The sequence below is a fragment of the Podarcis muralis genome, chromosome 5 (genome assembly GCF_964188315.1).
Source record: "Podarcis muralis chromosome 5, rPodMur119.hap1.1, whole genome shotgun sequence".
Lineage (NCBI taxonomy): Eukaryota > Metazoa > Chordata > Lepidosauria > Squamata > Lacertidae > Podarcis > Podarcis muralis.
In genome coordinates this window covers 974073-1000544 of record NC_135659.1, presented here as the reverse complement: position 1 = coordinate 1000544, position 26472 = coordinate 974073, and the positions used below count along the sequence as shown (strand labels likewise).

At 45.4% G+C, this 26472-nt stretch overlaps 1 protein-coding gene across 3 annotated transcripts; it reads right to left on the bottom strand.

Moving 5' to 3' along the window:
- Positions 1-10661: 10661 nt before the first annotated feature.
- On the bottom strand, positions 10662-26211 carry PDIA4 (protein disulfide isomerase family A member 4). Of its 3 annotated transcripts, XM_028732143.2 has the most exons (11): positions 26046-26165; positions 25275-25311; positions 22928-23105; positions 21283-21488; positions 19754-19892; positions 18412-18617; positions 17005-17163; positions 15240-15391; positions 14400-14556; positions 12987-13220; positions 10662-11392 (listed from the first exon to the last, which is right to left on the bottom strand). In XM_028732143.2, exons 2-11 carry the CDS (start codon positions 25306-25308, stop codon positions 10977-10979), a joined length of 1881 nt encoding a protein of 626 aa, XP_028587976.2. In that variant the 5' UTR covers positions 25309-25311; positions 26046-26165; the 3' UTR covers positions 10662-10976. The 3 variants fall into 3 exon arrangements, with proteins under 3 accessions (XP_028587976.2, XP_028587975.2, XP_028587977.2); XM_028732142.2 differs by lacking the exon at positions 25275-25311 and having other exon boundaries at positions 26046-26211; XM_028732144.2 differs by lacking the exons at positions 25275-25311; positions 26046-26165 and adding an exon at positions 25772-26038.
- Between the last annotated feature and the right edge of the window lie 261 nt (positions 26212-26472).

Genomic DNA, 26472 nt, shown 5'->3' with positions numbered 1-26472 from the left:
ATAATAAATGTTGGAAGTGTAAGGAGGCAGAAGGGACATTCTTTCATCTCTGGTGGACCTGCCCAAAAGTGAAGGCTTTCTGGGAAATGATTTATAATGAATTGAAAAAGGTATTTAGGTATACCTTCCCTAAGAAACCAGAGGCCTTCCTGTTGGGCATGGTAGACCAGAAAGTGTCAAAGAAGGACAGAACCTTGTTTATGTACGCTAGCACAGCAGCAAGAATACTCATCGCAAAGAACTGGAAGACACAAGATTTACCCACGTTGGAGGAATGGCAGACGCAGTTGATGGACTACATGGAACTAGCTGAAATGACCGGCAGAATCCGAGATTTGGATGAAGAATCAGTTGAGGCGGATTGGAAAAAATTTAAAGACTATTTGCAAAAATATTATAAGTTGTATGAACCTTAAGATAGTGCATGTTATTGGAAATGTTATGCTTTAGCAAATATGATTAAGCAAATGGCAAAATAAGTGACAAATGAGAAAAGAAGACAAAGTGAACCAAACATATTATGTTTATTTTAAAGATATCAAAATTGAGATACAATATATTGAATACGGATACATAATAATTGAAAGTTGTAATAAGGTTTGAAATAAGGTAACAAATTGCTGATATTGTTGTTACAAAGAACGCAGATCTGGAAGGTGTGGGGAAGTCCAATGGTTTTTTCTTTTTCTTTTGTAAAAAAAAATCAAAAAATTGTTTCTTGTATTTGGTTTCTTCTGTACTGTTTGGAAGGCATAAAATTATGAAAAGAAACGCAATAAAAAATATTAAAAAAAAAAATAAAGTGGCAAATGGGGCTTCCATGCCTTTAAGAACCAAAGTCTCCTTTCTCATTCCCACTCATGTGCCTTGTCTTTCCTCCACTGTTGAGTAATAAATCCATTCTCATTTTCCCAAAAACAAAGCATACTCTTCCTCTTGAAATTTGCTGTGAATATATATCTTGCTACATCCCAACTAGAGTTACTTGTGCAGAAGTCTCATGGATATTAGCTGATGTTAATATTTTCTTGCTGAAACTTTTTATTAAGTAGTCTGACATTTTGATGCTTGTATAAGGAGGCTCAGAAGGAGTGACTTGGACAGTTTATCCACATCAGTGTATGTCAGGGACTGGGCAGAGGAGAAATGGTGGAGATGGCTTCCCCAGCCTGACCCTTCCAGAGAAGAAGATGACAGTTGAGAATTACAACAGAAGCAGATGAGTCACCCTCCATCTTGAAAACGTGCCGTTGGGGGTGACTACAGTGGTCCTCCATCATAAAAAGCGTGAAGACAGGACAAATAACCCCCCTAAAAAAAAACCCCTAGGTCTCCCCCAACAAACGTTTGAGACTAGCTCCCCTAAATCTGAAAGATGGATCAAACTGCGCGCGCCGCTGCCCTGCAAGCGCTGATAAGCTCCTCCCACAGCTAATCACCTACCTCAACAGAAGCCCTGCCCCCTCTGACCTTTGCACAGGGAGAGCAGCTAATCAGCCACAAAGAAACACACACACACACACACACACAAGAAAAACCTTTTTGCTCCTTCTTCAGCTGCTGCCCTACAAGCTCTGTAAAACTTAAAGCTTTATAGGTCAAAACCAGCACTTTGAATTGGGCCTGGAAGCTAATTGGTAGCCAGTGCAGTCAGACCAGGATCAGTGTAATATGCTCAAACTGTCTTGCTCCGGTAAGCTACCTGGCCGCTCAATTCTGCACTAGCTGAAGTTTCCGAACCATCTTCAGAGGCAGCCCTATGTATAGCACATTGCAGTAATCTTAACCTTGAGGTTACCAGAGCATAGACAACAGTAGTTAGGTTATTCCTGTCCAGAGAGGGGCGTAGCTAGGTCACCAGCCAAAGCTGATGGAAGGCACTCCGGGCCACTGAGGCAAAGGATCCAGGAGTAGCCCCAAGCTACGAACCTGCTCCTTCAGGGGAAGTGTAACCCCATCAAGAGCAGGCGACCTCCCACCCATCTGGTCTAGGGAACCACCCACTAACAGTCTTATCTGGATTGAGCTTCAGTCTGTTGGCTGTCATCTAGTCCATTACTGAGGCAAGACACTGGTCCAGCACTTCCACTGCCTCACCTACAGATGTAAAGGAGAAATAGAGCTGAGTGTCATCAGCATACTGCTGACAACATACTCCGAACCTCCGGATAACCCCACCCAGCAGTTTCATGTAGATGTTAAACAACATGGGTGATAGGACTGAGCCCTGTGGAACCCCATACTGAAGGTTCCACAGGGCAGAAAAGCATTCCCCAAGGAACACTTTCTGGGAACAACCATCCAAGTAGGACTGGAACCACTGCAAAGCAGTGCCACCCACTCCTAGTTTGGAGAGTCACTCCAGAAGGATACCATGGTTGATGGTATTGAAAGCCACTGAGAGGTTGTGAAGAATTAACAGGGACATGTTTCCCTTGTCTCTCTCTCAACAGAGGTCATCATACAGGGCGACCAAAGCAGTTTCTGTGCCAAAACCCCGATTGAAATGGTTCCATAAAATCAGTTTCTTCCCAAAGCGCCTGGATCTGGTCTATTTATTTTTATAAATAAGGCGAATAAATAAATATTACTAACGGACTCTCAGACATGTTGCTGTTCCTTTGGACCATTTTTTCCAGGACTGCTGCATGCAAATGGAGGAGCAAAAGCCTTTGCTGAAGCCTGTGTGTGCATGACCATGGAGCTGTTGGTTCTGCCTTGCATTTGCCCAGTGGCAGACTTTGGGTTCTCAAATTTCAGTGGTGCCATGTGCAATGCTCAAATTCAGCACCGCTCTCCTCTCATGCTCCACTCTGCAGCATTGTTTTGGCGCCCCCTGAAGTGACCATCCATCCTATGCACTATATGTGGGAGATTTTGCAGTCAGTCTAACAATGTATATTATTGCTTGTTAGCACATGAAAGTGTTAAGACCATAAAGCTTTATAGCTGATTGGTAGAGAAGGCTCTGTTCAACATAATTTCCCCTCCTTTCCTAAGAGGAAAGGAGCATACAGTGGAACCTCAAGTTGCAGACATAATCTGTCCTGGAGGCACGTCTGCAACTCAAAGCGTTCACATCCAGAAGCGCCGCGTCTGCACATGCACGCAGCGCAATTTAGCGCTTCTGCGCATACGCAAGCGGCGAAACCCAGAAGTAACCCATTCCAGTACTTCCTGGTTGCCACGGGACGTAATGTGAAAAGATGCAACATGAAGCGGACGCAACACAAGGTATGACACTATAGTATTTCCTGTTCCTTTTCTCTTTCTCTCTTTCTTCAGCCAACGATGGAGGAAGACAGGCTTCCTCTTGTTCCATCATGAGTCACATGCCTGAAGCTGTTTTGCTGCAAATACAAGTATTTCCCCTGCAATTATTTTAATGCTATTGCTGCTAACGATTAATGCTTGGCTGTGATTAAACTATGTTTTTCAGTTTACTTTTCAATCTCTAGTTTGTTTCTTTGAAAAATAGGTAGCAAAGGGGGAGATCAGCCTAATGGCTAATTCCTATGCTTTCAATTAAACTGCCTAAAATGAGGTTGAAACTCTGCTTAGCCCTATTATTTAAAACAAAAGCGATAAGCTGATTTTGTCTGTTAACTCACACATGTCTGTCTAGATAGATAAAATACAGTTAATCTATTCCCTTGTCACCTACCTAATAAAACATTTCACTTTACAACAGCGTTTCCCAAACTTGGTGTTAAGTTGTGGGTGAACATATCAGACGACACAGCGATTCTTCAAACAGCTCTTGTTTATTCACAGGCTAGGACATAACTGAATACTGTAACAACTTTCTAAAACTATCCAATCACTGAACGTCACTTTCGATCCTTCATTTGCATAACTATCTACAGTATCCATCCAATCACTGAACGTCACTTTCGATCCTTCATTTGCATAACTATCTACAGTATCCCCCTGCTGGCCTAGGGTGAGAACTTCAGTACATAACACCACTCCCCACCAAGATAAGGCGTTAGTTACAATCGTAATGGCTTCCTTATATACAGCACTACACGTAATGGTTCAATTAGGCACAAAAGCATATCGGTTACATTTCACATACTTCCACATACTTAGACCAACAGTGTTACATGTCCAACAACATAGTCCTTTAAATAAGTTGGGCGCTTGGAAACTCTGCCAGACTGCTGGGGAGCGGTACCCAGGTCCGGTGGACTGCCCGATTCTTGCTGAGGCACGACCCTAGGTGGTGTTGAAACCAAGTCCCCTGGATCCGCTGCTGTGGGTGGAACCTCCGCAAGTGGAGTTGGCGGAATGTCAGGCACGGCAGTGGTCTGAGTCTGTGGTAAGTCCGGCAGACCATCTGAAGTGGCTTGGTTCGGCTCCATGCCGGCAGTTTACGAGAGAGGTGTAGGTGGAGCCTCACCATCTGTAAGTGTCTGTTCCGGAGCCACGAGCGCAGTTGGGGGCACCACGGTAGTGTCCAAGTCCCCAACCCTACGCCTAAAGCTGGTCTATGTGCCGGCGCCACAAGCGTCCGTCTTCGAGTGTCACCTGGTACGAGCAAGGTCCAGTGACTCCCACTACTGTGGCTGGCACCCAAGGAATGTCCCCCACAAAGTTCCGGGCAAATACCTGGTTTCCTGGAACAAATGACCATGGTGCGTTGGCACAGCCTGGGGGGTTCGGCCACGGCAAAGTCGAGGCGGCGGCCCATAAGCAGGTCGGCAGGACTCCGCCCTGTGGCCGCATGAGGGGTGATGTGTTCCACGAACAAGTATTCGGCGACCCGCTTGTGCCAGTCTCCCCGGTCCAGGCGTCCGAGTGCCTCTTTTGCCGAGCGCACCATTCTCTCCACTTGCCCGTTGCTGGATGGATGGATGAAATGGTGCCGTTAGGGCATGGCGGATGCCCAGTCCCAAAAGGTACCGCTCAAAAGTGCCTGACATTAACTGCAGTCCGTTGTCGGAGACAAGGACATCAGGACACCTATGCGTTGCAAAGAGGCCTCGCAGGACCCAGATGACGGCCTCGGTAGTGGTGGAGGGCATCAGGGCCACCTCCAGCCATTTGGAATAGGCATCAACCACTACCATAAAGGTCCGGCCACGAAAGGGGCTGGCCAGATCGATGTGCACCCGCGACCAGGGTGTCTTGGGCGTCTCCCAGGTGTGTCCCTTAGCTGTCGGTGGCCTCGATACTTGGCACGCTTAACAGGTGGAAACCCAGGCAGTGATGGCATCGTCCATGTTAGGCCACCAGACATAACACTGAGCCAACACCTTCATTTTGACGATTCCTGGGTGGCCAACGTGCAGAGCCTCAAGGATGCATTGATGGAGGCTTTGGGGGATAACGACGTGGTCTCCCCACAGCAGACAGCCGCGATGAGCCAAGAGTTCATGTTGTCTGGTTGCGAAGGGCTGGAACTCCGATGCAAAAGGCCCTTGTGGCCACCCCCTCCACACCCAGTTGAACACACGGCTGATGGTGCGATCCTGGGCAGATGCAGAGGCCACAGTGGCAGCCGATACAGGCGCTGCCGGAAGATCCTCAATGAGGAGGAGCGATGAAGCAGGAGATGGGTCTTCCACAAACGCTGGAAGAGGGCAACGGCTGAGGGCGTCGGCATGGCCCATCGATTTCCCCGGGCGATGGACGAGCCGGTAGTGGTAGGCAGCCAGGAAAACAGTCCATCGCAGCATGTGTGGCGAGAGGACCAGTGGAGTTGGTCAATCACCGGCGAGAAGGCCCAGGAGCAGCTTGTGGTCAGTGATGAGGTCGAAAGTCCTGCTGTAGAGGTATTCATGGAACCTCTTCACTCCAGCCACAAGCGCCAGTGCCTCCTTGTCAAGCTGGCTGAAATTCCGTTCCGTCAGAGATAGTGTCCTGGAAAAGTAGGCAAGCTTCTCTTCCATCTGGAAAACGGTGACTAAAGACAGCGCCGATGCCAAATGGTGAGGTGTCGCAGGCAAGGACCAGCGGCCTGGCTTCACTGTACTGTACCAGCACACTGTCCGATGAAAGGAGAGCCTTGACCGCGTTGAAGGCGGCCGTCTCCCGATGACCCCAGGACCAAGGTGTCTTCGTGCTGAGGAGTCGGTGAAGAGGCTCAGCCACTGTGGCTTTGTGGGGCAGGAACATGTTATAAAAGTTCAGCAGTCCCAGGAACGCCTGCAACTCCGTCTCGAACACGGGTTAGAGCTCAATGTCGAGCCTACCAAGTGGCAATGGCGACGGCGAAGAGGGCCTTCTTCGTCGCCTCCATTGCATCTGCAGAAAACAGCAGCAGGAGACTATTTCAGGTGGTTCGCAATCTATCGGAACCACCTGTACCACCGGGGCCTGGTAGGGACCCCAAGATCTCCTGCAATGCTTTTGCAAAGTTTTTTGCAGATAAAATCGCTCAGATTCAGAAGGAGGTAGACTCCACCGTGGGAGCAGGGCCAGGGCGGAAGAGTGCTAGAGTTCTGTCTGGTCCTGTTACATGGGATCAATTCCAATCTGTTACCTCCGAGGATGTGGACAGGCTGCCTGGACAAGTGAAACTGACCACCTGTCTCCTTGATCCTTGCCCATCCTGGCTGATAAAAGCGAGCCGGGAAGGGCTGGGCGATGGGCTCTGCGGGGTGGTGAATGTTTCCCTCTGTGAGGGAGCCTTCCCAGACCCGCTGAAAGAGGCGGTCCTTAAACCGCTTCTTAAAAAAACATCTTTAGACCCGGCCAATTTGGCCAACTATCGCCCAGTCTCAAATCTGCCATTCTTGGGCAAGGTGATTGAGCGGGTGGTTGCTGAACAACTCCAAGCACGCCTGGAGGAAACGGACCATTTTGATCCCTTCCAATCGGGATTCAGGCCTCACCACGGGACTGAAACTGCCTTGGTCGCGCTGGTTGATGATCTCCGGCGGGCTAGGGACAAAGGTGAGAGCTGTTTCCTAGTTCTGCTGGATCTCTCAGCAGCCTTTGACACCATTGACCATAACATCCTTCTGGACCATCTGGAGGGGCTGGGAGCTGGGGGCACTGTCATACAGTGGTTCCGCTCCTTTCTCCTGGGCCGTGTCCAGAAAGTGGTGGTGGGGGATGAGTGTTCAGACCCCTGGGCTCTCACTTGTGGGGTGCCTCAGGGTTCTGTCCTCTCCCCCATGCTTTTTAATATCTATATGAAGCCGCTGGGAGAGATCATCAGGGGGTTTGGACTGGGTGTTCATCAGTATGCAGATGACACCCAGCTCTACCTCTCCTTTAAATCAGAACCAGTGAAGGTGGTGAAGGTCCTCTGTGAGTGCCTGGAGGCTGTTGGAGGATGGATGGTGGATAACAGATTGAGGTTGAATCCTGACAAGACAGAAGTACTGTTTTTGGGGGACAGGGAGCGGGTTGGTGTGGGGGATTCCCTGGTCTTGAATGGGGTAACTGTGCCCCTGAAGGACCAGGTGCGCAGCCTGGGAGTCATTTTGGACTCACAGCTGTCCATGGAGGCGCAGGTTAACTCTGTGTCCAGGGCAGCTGTCTACCAGCTCCACCTGGTATGCAGGCTAAGACCCTACCTGCCCGCAAACTGTCTCGCCAGAGTGGTGCATGCTCTAGTTATCTCACGCTTGGACTACTGCAACGCGCTCTACGTGGGGCTACCTTTGAAGGTGACCCAGAAACTGCAATTAATCCAGAATGCGGCAGCTAGACTGGTGACTGGGAGTGGCCGCCGGGACCACATAACACTGGTTCTGAGAGATCTGCATTGGCTCCCAGTACGTTTCCGAGCACGATTCAAAGTGTTGGTGCTGACCTTTAAAGCCCTAAACGGCCTTGGTCCTGTATACCTGAAGGAGCGTCTCCACCCCCATCGTTCAGCCCGGACACTGAGATCCAGCGCCGAGGGCCTTCTGGCGGTTCCCTCATTGCGAGAAGTGAGGTTTAGATGTATTCAAGTCTCCAGGGCCAGATGAACTGCATCCAAGAGTATTAAAAGAACTGGCAGATGTGATCTCAGAACCACTGGCAGTCATCTTTGAGAATTCCTGGAGAACAGGCGAAGTCCCGGCAGACTGGAGGAGGGCAAATGTTGTCCCTGTTTTCAAAAAGGGGAAAAGAGAGGACCCAAATACCGTATTTTTCGCTCTATAACACGCACCAGACCATAACACGCACATAGTTTTTAGAGGAGGAAAACAAGAAAAAAAATATTCTAAACGAAATAGTGGATATATGATTTTTGTGGTTCATGCTGTGGCCACAGACATGTGATCTGACAATGAGTTTGGAGTAGCCCAATGCAAAAATCCTGAGGATCCATGTGGATCCATGCTTTGTAACCACGGAGGAGGGAAGGAAGGGGAACCATGGATCCTCTGCTCACAACTGCAGCAGATCCCCCCCCCCCCCGCCACCCACAGGCATTCGCTCCATAACACGCACAGACATTTCCCCTTACTTTCTAGGAGGAAAAAAGTGAGTGTTATGGTGCAAAAAATACGGTAATTATCGCCCAGTCAGTCTGACATCAATACCAGGGAAGATTCTGGAGCAGATCATTAAGCAAACAGTCTGTGAGCACCTAGAAAGGAATGCTGTGATCACCAATAGTCAGCATGGATTTCTGAAAAATAAATCATGTCAGACTAACCTGATCTCGTTTTTTGACAGAATTACAAGCCTGGTAGATGAAGGGAACGCAGTGGATGTAGCCTACCTTGATTTCAGCAAGGCATTCGACAAGGTGCCCCATGATATTCTTGTAAAGAAGCTGGTAAAATGCGGTCTTGACTATGCTAACACTCAGTGGATTTCTAACTGGCTGACTGACCGAACCCAAAGGGTGCTCATCAATGGTTCCTCTTCATCCTGGAGAAGAGTGACTAGTGGGGTGCCACAGGGTTCTGTCTTGGGCCCGGTCTTATTCAACATCTTTATCAACGACTTGGATGATGGACTCAAGGGCATCCTGATCAAATTTGCAGATGACACCAAACTGGGAGGGGTGGCTAACACCCCAGAGGACAGGATCACACTTCAAAATGACCTTGACAGATTAGAGAACTGGGCCAAAACAAACAAGATGAACTTTAACAGGGAGAAATGTAAAGTATTGCACTTGGGCAAAAAAAATGAGAGGCACAAATACAAGATGGGGGACACCTGGCTTGAGAGCAGTACATGTGAAAAGGATCTAGGAGTCTTGGTTGACCACAAACTTGACATGAGCCAACAGTGTGACGCGGCAGCTAAAAAAGCCAATGCAATTCTGGGCTGCATCAATAGGAGTATAGCATCTAGATCAAGGCAAGTAATAGTGCCACTGTATTCTGCTCTGGTCAGACCTCACCTGGAGTACTGTGTCCAGTTCTGGGCACCACAGTTCAAGAAGGACACTGACAAACTGGAACGTGTCCAGAGGAGGGCAACCAAAATGGTCAAAGGCCTGGAAACGATGCCTTATGAGGAACGGCTAAGGGAGCTGGGCATGTTTAGCCTGGAGAAAAGGAGGTTAAGGGGTGATATGATAGCCATGTTCAAATATATAAAAGGATGTCACATAGAGGAGGGAGAAAGGTTGTTTTCTGCTGCTCCAGAGAAACGGACACGGAGCAATGGATCCAAACTACAAGAAAGAAAATTCCACCTAAACATTAGGAAGAACTTCCTGACAGTAAGAGCTGTTCGACAGTGGAATTTGCTGCCAAGGAGTGTGGTGGAGTCTCCGTCTTTGGAGGTCTTTAAGCAGAGGCTTGACAACCATATGTCAGGAGTGCTCTGATGGTGTTTCCTGCTTGGCAGGGGGTTGGACTCGATGGCCCTTGTGGTCTATTCCAACTCTATGACTCTCTCTATGATTCTCGGAAGTGCAGGACAGACTGCCTGGCATAACACCCCCCTGGCACTCTCCAGCAGCAGCATCCCCTGTGGCCTTAGGTCAGGGTGGGCGATCACATGGCCCTTGAGGCGTTTTCTGTGGCCCTCTGCAACATTTGGCCATGCATGAAAGCCAACAGTGAAGGCACTTGCTCAGTCTCCATCCTCCCTGCGAGGCCAACTGGGCCAGCCCTCCTGCCTGTGGCCCGTGAGCCGTGGGGCTGCCTTTCACAGAGTACCAGCAACCTTGCAGCATGCTATTCCGGGGGGCTTGTAGCAGCAGCATCCATGGGTGTAGGCAGGGGACAGCTGATCCCCTAAAACACGTAAATAAATAAAAATACTTAAAGGTAGAAATAATCAGAAAATTTGGAATTGAACTGCTTGCTGAGGTCAAAAGCAATTTAAAACTGTTGTTGAGGCATTTCATTCCAAATCTGCTAGATTAAGCCAGATAGAGGATGACGAAAGGATGTCCTGTACCCGCAACATAAATTCTGGTGACGCTCATGGCAGCCTCCCTCCCCACCTGCTTCGCACTCACTGTGGCCGCTCCTCTGCCAAACTTTGGAACCTTTTGTTCCTTTGGAGGTTTCCTTTTATTATTTTGGGCATTGCATAATTTGAGCACACAGGAAAAGCAGGATGTCTTGCGGGGAAAGGCAAGAGCAACCACATGACCAGGATTACGCAGCAGCTGGCGGTGAGATTCAAGCTCCCAACTTCAGCACCCAGTTGGTGCTCTGGGGCGGCCACAGCAGCAGCACTGAGTCCCAGGCCTGGTGTGTGTGCTTCTTTTGTTGAGGGGGAAGAAGGAGAAAGAGGCAATATTGAAGGGACAACAGCTCTAGAAGTGATTTTATTACAAGGGTCTGGAAAAAGTATGATAGCTTTGCTTTCAGGGGGTGGGGAGCTCAAGTTAGTAACAAAAAATAATGTATTTTTCTTAGATCAAAACTGTTGAAACTAATAAAAACCATTTACATCAAAAAGTTCAGTGTTCAGATTTCTTTTGTAATACAAAAATCTCATACAGCATTGTTTTGCCACCCCCAAATTCTCTTTGCTCCAGGTGCTAAGTTGTTTTCCCCAATCAATATTTCAGTAAGTTTGCATTAACTCTTCACCAATGATTGTTGTTCCACCTAAAGTTCTTCTTTTGTCCTACTTAGTTTGGTGGCATATTCTTCTACAAATTTGCTCAAGCTTTCCAGATCTCTTTCTCCACTTCCAAATTTAATAGGATCTTTTTTCTTATTGCTAGGAGCAAAATAGATCGTGGGGAATCCTTCTACTTTGTAATTTTCATTGGTGACATCATTGGCAGTAGCATCCATTTTGGCAATGACCAGGTTTTTCTGAGTTTTGTATTTTTTACCCAGCTCAGTATAAATAGGCTCAAGCTTCTTACAGTGTCCACACCAGGGAGCATAGAACTCTATGAGAACATCAGTCTTTGGATCCATCACTATAGATTCAAACGTTTTGCCAACTACAATCTTCACAGGACCCTTGTTATTTTTTGGTACTGGTTGGGACTTCACAATGGGTTTCAGTTTACCTAGGAAAGGAAACAGGAATACTGTCATAAAGACCATGTCCCTTGCAGTTATTTCACAGAAGTTGGCAACAACACTACTAACATAGATGAGTTACCGCCAACCCGCCCCCACCCCAATCCACAGCTCCAATTTTTCAGTAAATAGCTCCTTGAATGATCACTTGTGAAAAGTTTAGATCACAAAGTACAGTTTGATGAAAATTGCCTTTCACAGCATTTGGGACATACGGCATATTGGCCCATAGGGAAGAACAAAACTAAAATATTTCCTTTTTTGCAATTTAAGATACAGAATTCAGCAGCCAGGTTGCTCACTGAGGAAAGATGGGCCTGACTGCAAATCAGTTTCAGGGCCCAATTTAAAGTGCTGGGTTTTTACCTATAAAGCCTTAAACGGCTCAGAACCAAAATACCTCTCTGCATATGAACGGACCCTCTCTGCGGTCATCATCTTAGGCCCTTTGTGTGCTCCCTTCCCTCCAAGGGAGGTCCAGAGGGTGGCAACATGAGAATGGGCTTTTTTGAAGTGGCTGCCCGCCAGGGAGGCTTGCCTGGCACCTTTGTTACATCTCTTTAGAGGCAAGGTAAATACTTTCCTCTATAACCAGGCCTTTGGCTAATTAAGCAGTCTGTCGCCTTTTAGAGGTGTGTGGGATGATTTTACAGTGGTGCCTCGCAAGACGAAATTAATTCATTCCGCGAGTTTTGTCGCCTTGCGATTTTTTTCGTCTTGCGAAGCACGGTGTCGGGAAAGTTTTGGAAAAGCTTCAAAAATCACCAAAGTCTTTAAAAACCTCAAAAAAGGCTACCACACCGCGTTCTATGAGTTGCTCCTCGAAGTCAAGTCGCAACTGTATTAACGGTGTTAAGAAAAAGGAAACAAACTTGCAAGACGTTTCCGTCTTGCGAAGAAAGCCCATAGGGAAAATCGTCTTGCAAAGCAGCTCAAGAAACAAAAAACCCTTTCGTCTAGCGAGTTTTTTGTCTTGCGAGGCATTCGTCTTGCGAGGTACCACTGTAATGTATCCCCCCCAACCTCTGGTTTTACTGTATCTATGTGGGGTTTTTTGTTCCCTTGCGTTGCCCTGCGCAAGCTAAAGCCACTAACCAATTTAATAAATAATAATAATAATAACCTGGTGAAGAGCTGAAAAGCTGGCTCACTATTTGTGACATTTTGGGTGGTTTATCTTAAGACAATTTCCCTATGATAAAATAGTAATATCAAGTATGCAGAGGGTAGGACTAGATATTTCAAACTATTTTTGCTGGCATTTGAAGGGGAAAAGGCTCAGTATTCTCTTTAAATGGTGCTACATCTAGGTTTATCCAGCTTCTGGGAAAGTGTGAGAGAGAACTAAGCTCATCAATTACACAGGGGGCTAGTGAACCTACACACAAATTTAAGGAAGCATAATACTGTAAATAATAATTAATAATATTTATAGCCCGGCCATCTGGCTGGGTTTCCCCAGCCACTCTGGGTGGCTCCCAACAGAATATTAAACAGAATAAAACTTTAAACATTAAAAACTTCCCTAAACAGGGCTGCCTTCAGGAAGCATGGATTGTCCACAATCCAACTACAGTTTACCTTTTTTGAATGAGACAACAAATTCCCTCAGCACATCAGAATCAAACTCTTCTGGTTCCATGGCATACTTTTTACCACCTTCATCAAAGATAGCAGCATTGACATCCTCTCCACTGTCAACAAGTCCCAGATCCTTTATCTCAGAAGAATAGTCTTCTTCATCCGCAATTGCAAAAGTATATTCTGGGAAGTCCTTAGCCACTTCCAAGACTTTGTTTCGCCAGTACTGAGTAGCTGAAGACAACAAACACACAATGAAGTTAGAGACATCTGGTTTATTCTGGAGCAGGTTATATTCAACCCAGTTATACTTACCTGGTTGCCGATTCTAGGAGCTCATGACCAGGACTTGGAAATAGGGGCGTTTGTGAGAGATTGGTGGAGGAGACTGAAAGCGGGTGAGCGTGTCTCTTTTGAATTAAGACTGGTTGCTTGTCTGAACTGTTTGATCAGAAAACTGGGCCCAAATTAACAAAATGAAGTTCAATAGGGACAAATGTAAGGTTCTGCACTTAGGCAGGAATAACCAGCTGCACCAATATAAGATGGGGGACACCTGGCTTGCCAGTAGCACATGTGAAAAGGACCTTGGGGTCTTGGTGGACTACAAGCGTCACATGAGTCCACAGTGTGATGCTGCAGCAAAAAAGCTAATGCTCTTCTAGGCTGCATCCACAGAAGCCGAGTGTCCAGATTAAGGGAAGTAATATTACCACTCTATTCTGCCTTGGTCAGACCACAACTGGAATACTCTGTCCAATTCTGGATGCCACAATTTAAGAAGGATATTGACAAGCTGGAACGTGTGCAGAGAAGGGCAACCAAGATAATCAAGGGTCTGGAAGCCAAGCCGTATGAGGAACAGTTAAGTGAGTTGAGTATGTTTAGCCTGGAGAAGAGATTAAGAGGAAATATGATAGCCATTTAAAAATATTTCAAGGGGTGTCACATGGAAGATGGAGCAAGCTTGTTTTCTCCTGCTCTAGAGAGTAGGACTCAAACCAATGGATTCAGAATAATAGAATTGGAATGGACCATGAGGGTCATCTAGTCCAACCTCCTTGCAATGCAGAGATCCTTTGCCCAACATGGAGCTTGAACCCACAAACCTAAAATTAAGAATCTCATGCTCTACTGACTGAGCTCTCCTCCAGTTAACTTTGACAGTAAGAGCTGTTACAGTGGAACGGTCTCCCTTGGGAGGTTGCGGCCTCTCCTTCCTTGGAGGCTTTTAAGCGGATATTGGATGGCTCTCTCACATGGATGCTTTAGCTGAGATTACTGCATCGCAGGCAGTTGGACTGGAAGACCCTCGGGGTCCCTTCCAACTCTACATTTCTATGTTTGTATGACTTCATTGGGGCTACTCCAAGTATGACATTGGGTACAACACTAACTAAAAGTAATACCTACCAACACGATAATCAAAGCTGAAGTCCACTGTATAATAAACAACTACCAGAGGCTTCTTGGTGTATCTCTTAGCATCATTGGCAGATTTGCGATGACCCACAAGAGGCAAGGCATGCTTCACCACGTGGTCTTTCACTTCAGTGGCATCAGTGGAATCCTGTTTACAGAAACAAAAATCAGTGGGATGTGACCATTGGAGGAGTTTACATTACAGAAGGCCTCTTCTTAAAAAACATTTTCTTAAAAAACCACCACCACCACCCAGAAGAAACAACAGGTGTGTTGAAAGTATTTCAGTTTTCAGACTCAGAAAATAGGATTAGCTACAGAATTCAGGATTTCCTGCTATCTCACAGAAAGCCTGGCTACCATGATTACAAGACAGGTTGGGTGACAGGCTCTGGCGATGTGTAGCTTACTTCCAAGTGTCTGCTAAGTGAAACAGCTTATTCCATGCCATGTTGGCTGGGTAGATTTCTTTCTCTCCACCCCTGCCACCACTATACACGCCCCCGCCAAGCTAGATTTTTGTGCTCTACTCTCCACCAAGATTTTTCATTTCTGAAGTCTCCCTAAGAGCCTGTTTCCATTTTCTCTTAGCTTAGTCTCTCCTGCAAGTGACTGTTCAGATTTTGCACATCTATCACTTTGGCACTTGCTGGGGTTTGCTTCAACTGGGCACACTCAGAATTCTCATATGTTCATTTCAGTAGCCACAGCTCTAGCTATATTGGGTCTTGAGCATTAGATTTAAGATGCAAGCTGGAGCACCAAGAAATAGAATGAATGAAAGAAAAATAACTTGCTTGTACCCAGTATAGTCTTGATAGAAGTACTCACTTTAATGTCTAAAACATGCATTTTAGGTTCATATTTTGAGTGAAATTTTTCAGGTTGCATCACCACCAGTTTTCCTGGGTCCACTTTCAAAAAGGTTGAAATATCATTGCTGAAGGTATGATGGAACTTGAATTCTTCTCTTAGGTTATTAGCTGAAAAATAATAATATTATTATATAGGTTTGGAGGAATACCAAAGAGGAGAAAGGAAATTGCTGGGTCAGAAATGCAAAAGTATTGACACCTGGAGTGAGGGTTTGTAAACAGACCATCTGGGTCTATGGTACTGCTGAGTTCCCAGATCTCCTCTTGGAAGGATTTACTGCCCAGACAACTCTGGTCTAAAGTTCTGTTGCTATTAGAGATCTTATGTAATGATATGATTTCTTACAGAGACTGAATGGATATACATCCGGTTGTTGTTTTTCCTTTTTTCCTTCTGTATTTGTTTTATGCATTTTATGTTGAGCTTGAAAACTCAAATGAATGCAGAACGATCTGAATTATTTTGCATAGCATTACTATCCTTTAGTTTTGGAACAATTTACATGACAAAGCTTCAAACAGTACACACAAATCCAATAATGAACCACTACCAACCTCCACATGGATCTGGAAGCTCACAAAAGGGCATGAAGGCAATGCTCATCTCTTGTCCCCAGCAATGAGAATTAAGAGGCACACTCTCTCTTGATCAAATGCTTCCATGTAGCTATGAAGGCTAATGACTGTTGTCAGACCTCTTCCATGAACGTGTCTAATCCTTTTTTTAAAAAAGGCCTGTTTACTAGTGGCCTCACCCCCATTCTTGTGGTTTTGCATTCTGAAAATTAATTACACACTGGCATGGTTTGGACATCAGTATTTGCCATCATGAGACCTAGTTGGGGAAAATATGAGGCTCATGGGCTCCCTTGCTCTTCCAAGGGATGGTGAACTGCAACTAATTCAAAACTGGGTGTGGGAGTTTTCAAATCTCCTTCTGTCTTGCATGAAGGATGGAGTGTTGCTGGGTTTGTTCTTGTAACATTACAAACCAAACCAATGTGTACAAACCAAACCAATGTGTACAGTAGAACCTAATATTTTCTGTCCTGAAGCTACTACAAATCTATTTCAGTGGATGACCAAGAAAGTTACACTTGTTAATTTCTCCATATTATTCATAATTTTAAGAACCTTTCATGTATTCCCCATAGTCATCCCCCTCTCAAACAGTCTCAATTGCATTTGCCTCTCTTTATAGGGAAAGAGTGCTAAACACCTAAACAATTTAGTAGTTCTTTCTAGTACTCTGGTTGGAGAATGCCCTTTCTGAGCTGGGATGACTAGAACAGGACTGAAGTCTTCAAGTCCCAGATAATAAAACCATTCTTTCCTGCTTTAGCTCTTTTCTGTTGCTCTGCACATGCTCAATTACATCAAGAGACACAGATGCTGCTTCCACTTGCTTAAATTTCATTTTCATGTGTTCATGTGTTTGTGTTTTTATACCTATGTTTCATGTTCCCTATAAATTTCAATTTTTTTTGCCTCCATTCTTGAGGCAGTCACCCCAGAAAACATCAAGGGGAAAAGCCAGAAAATGGATGTGGGCAACATCTTGAGAACTGACAAGCCACTGTAGCTACAAGAAAATAGACTAATATTTCTAAGATGCAAGTTTGTCTCCTAATTTCCACTATCAGAAATGTGTACAAAGCACTTTCTAAGTGTAGGAATTGAGCAAATGTTGACATACTATGGACAAGAGAGGAAGGGCTTACCAGCATCTTGATACAGTTGGTAGGCTGGGTCCTGGTCTCCTTTGAAAACCCCAATAATAATGACATCGTCTCCATCTTTCACAAATTCTTGTACCTGTTTGACAGCCTGTATCTGTTTGGATGGAGGGCCAGCCTGTTCTATCATGTAATCAACAATGCCTGGTTAACAAAAAGAAAAACACAAACTTGTGTTATTGCTTGACAAAAAGCATTTTATTTTTTAAAGTGAAAACTGGTTATGTTTTGCAAGTGCTCTATTCTCTGAAAGAGGCACTAGGTGACCACTAAAAATTAACATGTTCCAAAGACTTGTTTTCCCCAGGGCTTTTTTTAAATAAAAAACACCCTGTTGATAGTTTTATTATTGCTAGTAATTTTATTCTATTATGTAGCTGCTAACTATTGCCTTATTAGTGTTAAATTACAGTAGCAAATAAAACATCAGATGAACCATGTTGCAAGTTTTCAAACTGAAAGCAGTAATACATATTAAAAAATAAATAAAGTTTATATATGACCAAACACAACAAGCAGTGCCAAGATTCAAAACAATTTTAAAAGTGCTGTCATCATACAGTACGGAGTTTATCCTGGTTCAAAATGATATCCTTGTGCTATAGTTACTGCTTGTCTGATCATGGTTCCCTGGTGCTTTGCTAATGCCAGTAAGAAAATAGTGAAGCTCAAAAATCCTAGCAATCTTCAGAATACATTGAGGTTTTGTGTCACATCTTCAGGAGTTCCTCAGTTGGTGTGGAATGAGCTCTCAGGCTGGAAGCTTAAATCCACAGAAGAAACAAGATTCCACTCTCTCCCTCCATTGATACATTTATGCCTTAGGCATGAAAAATGTTGGGCACGTCCCATCCTAATGCCCATGGAGTGTGCCAAAGCAACAGAGAAACACCAAGCAGATCTAGGAAGAGTCAGTTGCTTTACTGACAGCATAATGCATTTTCAGTTACATACAATTGTAGATCCAGCACAGACCGACTAGGCTCTGGCCAAGAGCAAACTTGCCTTAAACACAAAAGTATTTATACTATAGATTGTGGTGAGTCATTCCCACTTGCTTGACTAGCTGCAGGTGCAAGACAAAACACACCCAAATTAAACAAAACACTGAAATTAACCATTTTGTCCTTTTTCTCTGCATGCATAAACCCTTATACATTAACAAAAACTTTCTATAACATTTCAAAATAAGGTGCAGACAATTACCAATCACAGACCAATTATACAAATAGCATTAATGGAAACAAGAAATGCTGCCTAAGTCCAGGGCAGTTTCAACATCATCTTACATACATATAAAATGTAATTCTTAGCTCAGTGTCTATGAAACACAAACAGGTCCAACATCATGTATTTACTGTGAAGAAAAAGAAGGTGCTTTACAAACCATACCGTATTTTTCTCTTGGACCATTGTAATCAAAAGGTTTGCCTTTGCGGAAGATCTTGAGTAATGGATATCCAGAAATGTCAAATCTCTTAGCAAGATCGGTTTCAGCAGTAGCATCAACTTTAGCAAGGGGAATTGGAGGCGTTCTCTTGCTCAACTCCTTGGCTGCTTTCTCATATTCTGGAGCCAACCGCTTGCAGTGCCCACACCTCAATAGGGAACAAGAATGGGTAACTTGGTAGCCAAAAGCTCTCAAAGATAATGGAGAGAAATCTATTCTCACTGCTTGAAAAGATAGCTCTGTTCCCCTTCCCCTAGTACTTAAACTTCCTGTCTTTTCTGAAGTGCCAATACTTTGATTGGGTAAGGTAAAATATCACAGCATACATCTGTATCCATTTTGTAGGCAAGTGCCCCAGAGATGCAGCTGGTTTGAAAATACTGTCAATGTTTTGAGCTGGATCCTCAAGTTCCTATGCAAATTGCAGATAACAGGCATACACACACAGGACCTTGGTTATCCAGTGGCTGCTTAATAACTTACATAAGCAGTGAAAATTGCACATTTGCATAGAGGTTCAACAGACTGAATACTTGTCAATACAGTGGTACCTCGGTTTAAGAACAGTCCTGTTTAAGAACAATTCGGTTTATGAACTCCGCAAAACTGGAAACAGTATCCCGGTTTGCAAACTTTACCTTGGTCTAAGAATGGAATCCAAACAGTGGAAGGGCACCAGTGGCGGGAGCCCTCATTAGGGAAAGTGCGCCTCAGCTTAAGAAAGAATTCGGTTTAAGAACGGACTTCAGGAACAGATTAAGTTTGTAAACCGAGGTACCAATGTATTCAAATGCAGCAAACAGGAAGGCAGAAACAGAAAATGATCTTGCCAATCCTCATCTCAAGACATTACACGTTTTCATTTCATCTGAAGGCATGCCACAAAACTAATAAGATTACAGGTCTACTCCAAGTACTACCTAGAAGCAACCTACATCAAAAACTGAATACACCATACATACAGCTATAATTTTTGTTACCCAGCCTTTTAAACAAATCAAACTCTTTGAAAAGATAAACCATGGTGTAATGTTTTTGCACATACCAGATAAAAGTGTGCACTGGAGATTACGGAGATACAGTCAGTCCCCTCCCACTAGCTCCAAATTTTTCCAAAGCTCTAAATGCAGCAGGAATATTGACTCCATAAAGCCAAACTGAACATGCCCTATAATTTTGTAGCAGGGGCAGGGGACACAAAGTCTGCTTGCGGTTCCTATATCAAATGAAGGAATATATAAACACTGTGAAAGCTAAAAGGCAAAAAACTCTCTTTCCCTTTACCATGGAGCATAGAATTCAACCAGGATTATGTCAGCCTCGTTCACGACTAAATCAAAGTTTTCGCTGGTCAACACTAATGTGACTTCAGGTGGTGGGACCCAATCAGGCTGCGAAACTTCTTTCACTTTAGCCAAAATTTCTACAAAAAGAATATGAAGAGAAAAATGAGCAATGACAGGTGGAAGGGGCAGCTTGTCTACTGCAAAGACCTTGCATGTGGAACCAGGTCGCCTTCGCCTTGACAACAACTATCCCTTTATGCGGAAAGAACCTGGGCAAAATACTGCCTGCCGACTAATTCTATCACCGGCCTATTCTTATCTACATACACTCACCTTGAATTCTAAGTCATGTTACAGCATGTCAGCACACAGATAATTTTTTTTAAAAAAATCCATTATACTAAATGTTAATCACATAGAAACCTAATCTTTGTGCACGGCACTATCAGTCTTCCAGCCACCCATTTAGAATGATGGAGAACTGGCAGGTTGGTCCTAGGCTCTCCGGCTGAGCTATCTAAAAAGCTCAAGACCCTTAATCTCAGGGTTGTGGCTTTGAGCCCCACATTTGGCAAAAGATTCCTGCACTGCAGGGGGTTGGACTAGATTACCCTCATGGTCCGTTCCAGCTCTGATTCTACTTCACATCCCACAGGAGTTAAAATGCACAAAAACAAGCCCTTCTTAACTGACTTTGCTCTGAAATTCTATGTTGCAGTTCTACAATTACACAGAAAAAGGAATTTGCTACCACAGTACTGCTGATTACAAAAATCACCTACAGATTTGCTGCTAGCTCGCCTAGCTTGGAGCTGGGGGCAGGAGGCATGGTTCCTAGAAAATCCTTCAGTTAACACAGCTTATTTTTCTGGTGATACTGCAGTGTGTTTAAGCCATTTCAAAAGCTTTTAATGCAAAATACTCTGCCTTAGGATTATTTTCATATTACAGTGCTGTGTTAAGTATCCCATGCATCCCTTTTCCGGAGCTTCTGCCCCAAGTGGAGATGAAGAGGCCCCTGGTGTGGGGACAGCTAGCACAACTCCCTGTGGAGGGAATTACCCAATTCCTTTGCATGATATCCAGAAACATGGATGTCAATTACGGTATACACGAGTATTATGGGAAGTCAATTGTATATCCTCTATCAATGCAAGCTTGTAACATACCCTTAGAACCACAGATAGGACCCTCAGACCTCACTGGCTCTACTTCACAACTTGGGTGGTGTCCCTGACCTCTGAAAATGCTGCTGCCTTGCCTGGATGCAGGACAGAGGGGTGTCTAGGTGTGGGTGTAGAAGCTAGTTTACTGCACAAAGACAAAAGGTATAGGCCTTGTTCTGCTCACCTTTCCCTCTGGCCCTTCTGCTACCACGGGCATGGGGACCCCGGGCAGAAAAAGGATCCTTACCTGCCTTAAGCCTTCCTGTATTTTAGAAGACACCACTCAGATTTTGAGTGAATGAAAGGGTGTATTAAACAGCCTAAGAAAAGCCTGCAGGATCAGAAGTGTGCTGCTGCTCACCTGCTTCTGTTCTTGAGCCCTCATAATCCACAGGCTGCCCCTTCTTCAGAATTTTGATGGTTGGGTAGCCACTCACGTCAAAACGCCCTGACACCGTGGAGGCTGCTGTAGCATCTATTTTGGCAACTGGGATGGGAGGGTCATTTTCTTTCAATGCTTGGGCTATTTTTTCATATTCTGGTGCAAACTGCTTGCAATGCCCACACCTGAAGAAAAACAAATTAATTCTGCAAGAGTTTAACTTCAGCACTCAATTTCTACAGCACAACTTTTGAGAAACGATAGGGCTGATTTTACAACACAGCAGTCAGGTATGTCACATGTCTGGGTAGCTTGAACAGGTTGGCTCAAATTCTGGAAAGAAACAAAGTCACTGCCCAGAAAGCCAAAGCCCACCAGGAAATAAATTCCAGGGTCACTTAAACACTGGGGCTTTGCTGGCTGCAGGCATTACTGAAGCTGTGTCCAGCCAAGTGCTTCTGGTCTGCTCACACTGCTCCATACAGCCATGTATGCAGCTGCACAGTCGTGTTAAGAAAGCAGTTTGACTAGCAGATTTTAGGTGTTCTTCAAAATGACTATGGACTACACTGTGCAAGCGCAGAGCTGTAAGCCATCCCTGTGGCTGCAGGAAACAGCACAGCGTAATCATGGAAACTCTCCATTACTTTTTTAAAAGCAGTACCGAGTAAGTCAAGCCTGAGCACAGAAGATTTAGAATTGACCCACACGTTCAGAAAAGTCATAGGGTGCAGAATTCCTAAGACTGTGCCACTTCCGACAACAGATGTGAAAGCTCCTTACTTGTCAGATGTTCCTGTGAGGGCTCAGTGGAAGGGAGCAGCTGCTAGGATCATAGAACAGTGGTCTTCAAGGACCTATATTGGCTCCCGGGATGTTTCCACACACAATTCACTGCTGGTGCTGTCTTTTAAAGCCCTAAATGGCCTCAGCCCAATATACCTGAAGGAGTGTCTCCACCCCCATCATCCAGTCCAGACAGTGAGGTCCTCCTCCAAGCATCTTCTGCTGGTTCCCTCACTGGAAGAAGTGAGGTTACAGGGAACCAGGCAGAGGGCCTTCTTGGTAGTTGAGCCCCCACTGTGGAACACCCTCCCATCAGATGTCAAGGAAATAAACAATTATATGACTTTTGGAAGACATCTAAGGGCAGCCATGTTCAATGAAGTTTTTGATGTTTGATGTGATATTGTTTTAATTTGTTGGGAGCTGCCCAGAGTGGCTGGGGGAACCCAGTCAGATGGGCAGCAAATAATTTATTATTGTTATCATTATCATCACCATCATCAGTGCAGACATAACACACACACTTTTTGCAAATGGATGCAAGTGCACCATGAGATTGTGCACTCCCACTCCGGCATGCACATTTCAACAGCACCAACCATATTTTTTTCTTCTGAACACTTTAAATCCCCTCCATCAACAATTGTGCTTAAGTACAGAAAAGGGTATTTAATATATAGCACACTGATTTAAAATAAATACAAAGAGCACTAAGTAGCTTTCATCCTGTTTTATGGGAACTCACAGCGGGAAGAAGAAACATCCTACTGCAGCATGGCAGACATGAAATATGAATTAACTTCAAGGAGGAGGATGGAAACACTGGAACCAGACTTACCAAGGGGCATAGAACTCCAGAAGCACAGTGTCCTTTCCTTCAACAAAAGTATCAAAGTTTGCATCATTCAATATGACAACACCATTTTCCTCTTTGATTTCTGAACTATCATCTTCATCATAATCATCAATGTCCTCGTCATCATCATCAACACTGGTCTCCCCTGGGGCAACAAAGTCTAATTAAGGGGGAGGGAAAAATATAATATTGTTGTCACTTTTTTCATAATGTAAAAAAACCCCATAACATTTAAATCAGCTATAAGAACAAGAATAAAATAAGAACCTAAAATGCACATAACATAGAAATATATTAAATGACAGATCTAAACCACCCCCAAAAAGATGAGCACAGCAAGAGACCACAAACATACCCAAGTACCCTCTTAATTCATGACCCAAAATCTGGTGTCTAAAAACAGAGGTGGTGTCAGTTGCCCCTCCCTGGGCAAATGGGGAGCCACCACTGAGAAGGCCTTCAAATGAAGAGCACAGGGTTCGGGTTGGTTCACTTGGGAAGAGGCAGCCCTTGAGATGTTGGGGTGCTGAGCTGCGTAGGTAAAAAAGGCAAAGGACCCCTGGGTGGCTAAGTCCAGTCAAAGGCGACTATGGGGTGCGGCAGGCCGAGGGAGCTGGCGTTTGTCCACAGACAGCTTTCCAGGTCATGTGGCCAGCAGGACTAAACCGCTTCTGATGCAACGGAACACTGACGGAAACCAGAGTGCACGGAAACGTCGTTTACCTTCCTGCTACTTGCACTGGCATGCTTTTGAACTGCTATGTAGGCAGGAGCTGGGACAGAGCAACAGGAGCTCACTCCATTGTGCAGATTCGAACTGCCAACCTTCTGATTGGCAAGCCCAAGAGGCTTAGTGGTTTAGACCACAGCGCCACCTGCATCCTTGAGCTGCGCAAGGCTTTATAAGTCCAAAGCACCACTTTGAACTGAGCCCCAAACCTAGTTTGTAGCCAATGCAGTCATACCGAGATTTATACTCAGATCATTGTGCTCCAGTCAGCAATCTAGTAAGCAATCCTGGCCACTGAATTCTGCATCAGCCACAGTTCCCAAGTTGTTCAAAAGGCAGGCTGATGCATAGCACATTGCACTTGGTTTGTCGTTGCAAGCCACGTTAAATCAATACATGTCTTTTTTTTAAGCGCTACCCCCCCCAGCAGCGTGGCAGCAAACGATGCACCTTTTTTTGCTGCTGCGCCAATCAGGTGTTTGGCGGGGTAGAGCGGTAGCAAAAGAGATAAATAAAAGAAACCAGAACAGACAATTCAGCTGCCCTGCCTATTGGTTCTTGGGCCTTCTCAGCCCAGTGTCTTTTACCCAGAATCAGGAGAGTCCCTCTCTTTTCCATTTATTGTGCTTCTATTACAGGCCCACCCTAATCCCACCAACCTCCCAAAGAATAGTGGGTTTCATTTGGCTTCGTAAGCTAGCTTTAGAAAGAAACAAAAGTAACAATTGTTAATGAACAGGCCTTACGGTGGAGTATGCTGTTAGTGTGGTGCGTTGGGAATCAAACAAGCCCAGTTCATCAAGCAACAAACATCAATGTGGAAAAGATAAGTCATTCTCTGAACAAGAAACATGCTGCTATAATATTTGGTCACAAAAAAATAGGCATAACATTCACTACTATTATCATGCCACCTGTACAGCTTCTCCAACATCAACAAACCTAAATTCAAGCTTGCTATCCAGCTTGTGTTAGAATAGAAAGGTCTCAGTGGCTAATAAACTGAGAGAAAAGAAGCAGGTAAGCCACGAAGGACATTTATTTTCTAGCTTTCACAGCCCTGATCTACAATCATTTATAGAAGATTCTTACAACAGAACCCATGTTGAAAGGTACTTGGATAATAATCATTTATTATTTATACCCTGCTCATCTGGCTGGGTTTCCCCAGCCACTCTGGGCGGCTTCCAACAAAAGATTAAAAATACATTAAAACACCAGTCATTAAAAACTGTTAAGTTCCTTTTCCAAAATTAGAATATTTAATTCTAAAGGTCCCTAAAACACTGACCTTGGAATAACTCTTCTTCCAACAAGATGAAATGAAAAAGAATGCTGGGATAACAGCAAATTGTGTGAGGGAGAAATGATTGTTTCATGCCCAGTATATAAATGAAGAGCTTTTATCCTGAATGTTGCCATTAACCCCAATTTACACATGCAAGCTGAACTGATAATAGGGTTTAGGCAGATTTAATTACATGTGTTTAAATCAGTATGGTTGAAATTGCAAACAAGTGTCTCCAGAGAACTCATTTGTATAACAACGCAAACAACTGGCACAATCCAGTATGAACATCTACTGTGAAAACACAGTACCTTGGAGCACTACACAACACAACTCTGGTTCCATTTTCTGCAAAAGAAGATGCAAGTAAAAAAAAAAAAAAAAAGAGACAAAGTTGTGTGCACAGGAAGCTGTCTCACAATGTCAGACCATAGTTTTTGCTTTGTCTTCAATACTAAATAGCAGCTGCAGCTTTCCAGGGTTTCTGGAAGGCATCTTCCCAGTCCTACCAGGAGATGCCATGAAGGGAACCTGGGACCATTTGCATTTGAAGCACGTGCTCTGCCACTGTGTTAAAGACCTCCCTCCCCGAAGGTCACTCAAGTCAGAAACAGATCTGGCAATTAATAGAAACTTCATTTACTGCCTTTTGGTGCTCCTTGTGCCTAGATTTACGTACATAAGGAGGCAAGAATCATCTTTCCAGATGAGACAAAGGGGTTCAGCACTCTTTTCTACATCTTCCTGCAGGAAGAACCACCACCCCAGACAGAGTATTTGTGGCACCTTAAGAGACTAACCAATTTACCACGCATGAGCTTCCCTAGAGGGCAGGCCCCTTCCTCCGACGCCAGAAGTTGCAGCTCTGGCCTGTTGCTGCAGCTGCCCTGCAGCCCGAGGCAGAGAAAGCGGCAACCACTGGACGGACCAAACGCTAAGGAGACATTGGGGCCGTGAAAGCGGCTGCTCGCTTCCGCAAGTCTTGTAAGAGGCAGGCGAGAGGGGCTCTGAAGGCGCCGCGGGGCCCGCAAGCCCCTCCATCCGCCCGCCCGCCCTTCCCCGCGACCCCGCTCCGCGCTCACCGTCCGCGGGGCCCTCGCGCTCCGCCTGGGCGCTGGCGGGCGAGGCGAGGCTCGCCACGGCCAGCAGCAGCGCCAGCACGAGCACCTTGGCCGCGCCCATCTCGCTCTCTCCCCGCCAGGCGGCCTCGGACCAGGCGCTCCGCGGACTCGGCAGGAGCAGCGCGGCCCTTATAGCCGCCAGGCGAGCTCGCCTCACGCGCAGCCGCCGAGAGGGGGCGGGGCAGGTGCGCGCGCAGCGGGCGAGGCCTTCCCCTTTGACAGGCGCACGCACACTGCCAGCATGCCCTGAGGTGCCTCTCTCGGATTGGACAAGCCTGGAAGACCACCAATCGCGGCCTGCCACTCGGGGGGGAAGCGCCGGCAAATCCTGAAGGGCGGGGCGTGGCAACGAGGAGCCACTTCTCGCGCCGCGATTGGCTCGAGGGTG

Coding starts and splice junctions, on each gene's coding strand:
- PDIA4 (XM_028732142.2), bottom strand. CDS start 26,145: ATGGGCGCGGCCAAGGTGCTCGTGCTGGCGCTGCTGCTGGCCGTGGCG. Junction 23,106..26,045: donor GCGCGAGGGCCCCGCGGACG/GTGAGCGCGGAG, acceptor CCCCTTAATTAG/ACTTTGTTGCCCCAGGGGAG. Junction 18,618..19,753: donor GTTGAATTCTATGCTCCATG/GTAAAGGGAAAG, acceptor TTCCCTATTGAG/GTGTGGGCACTGCAAGCGGT.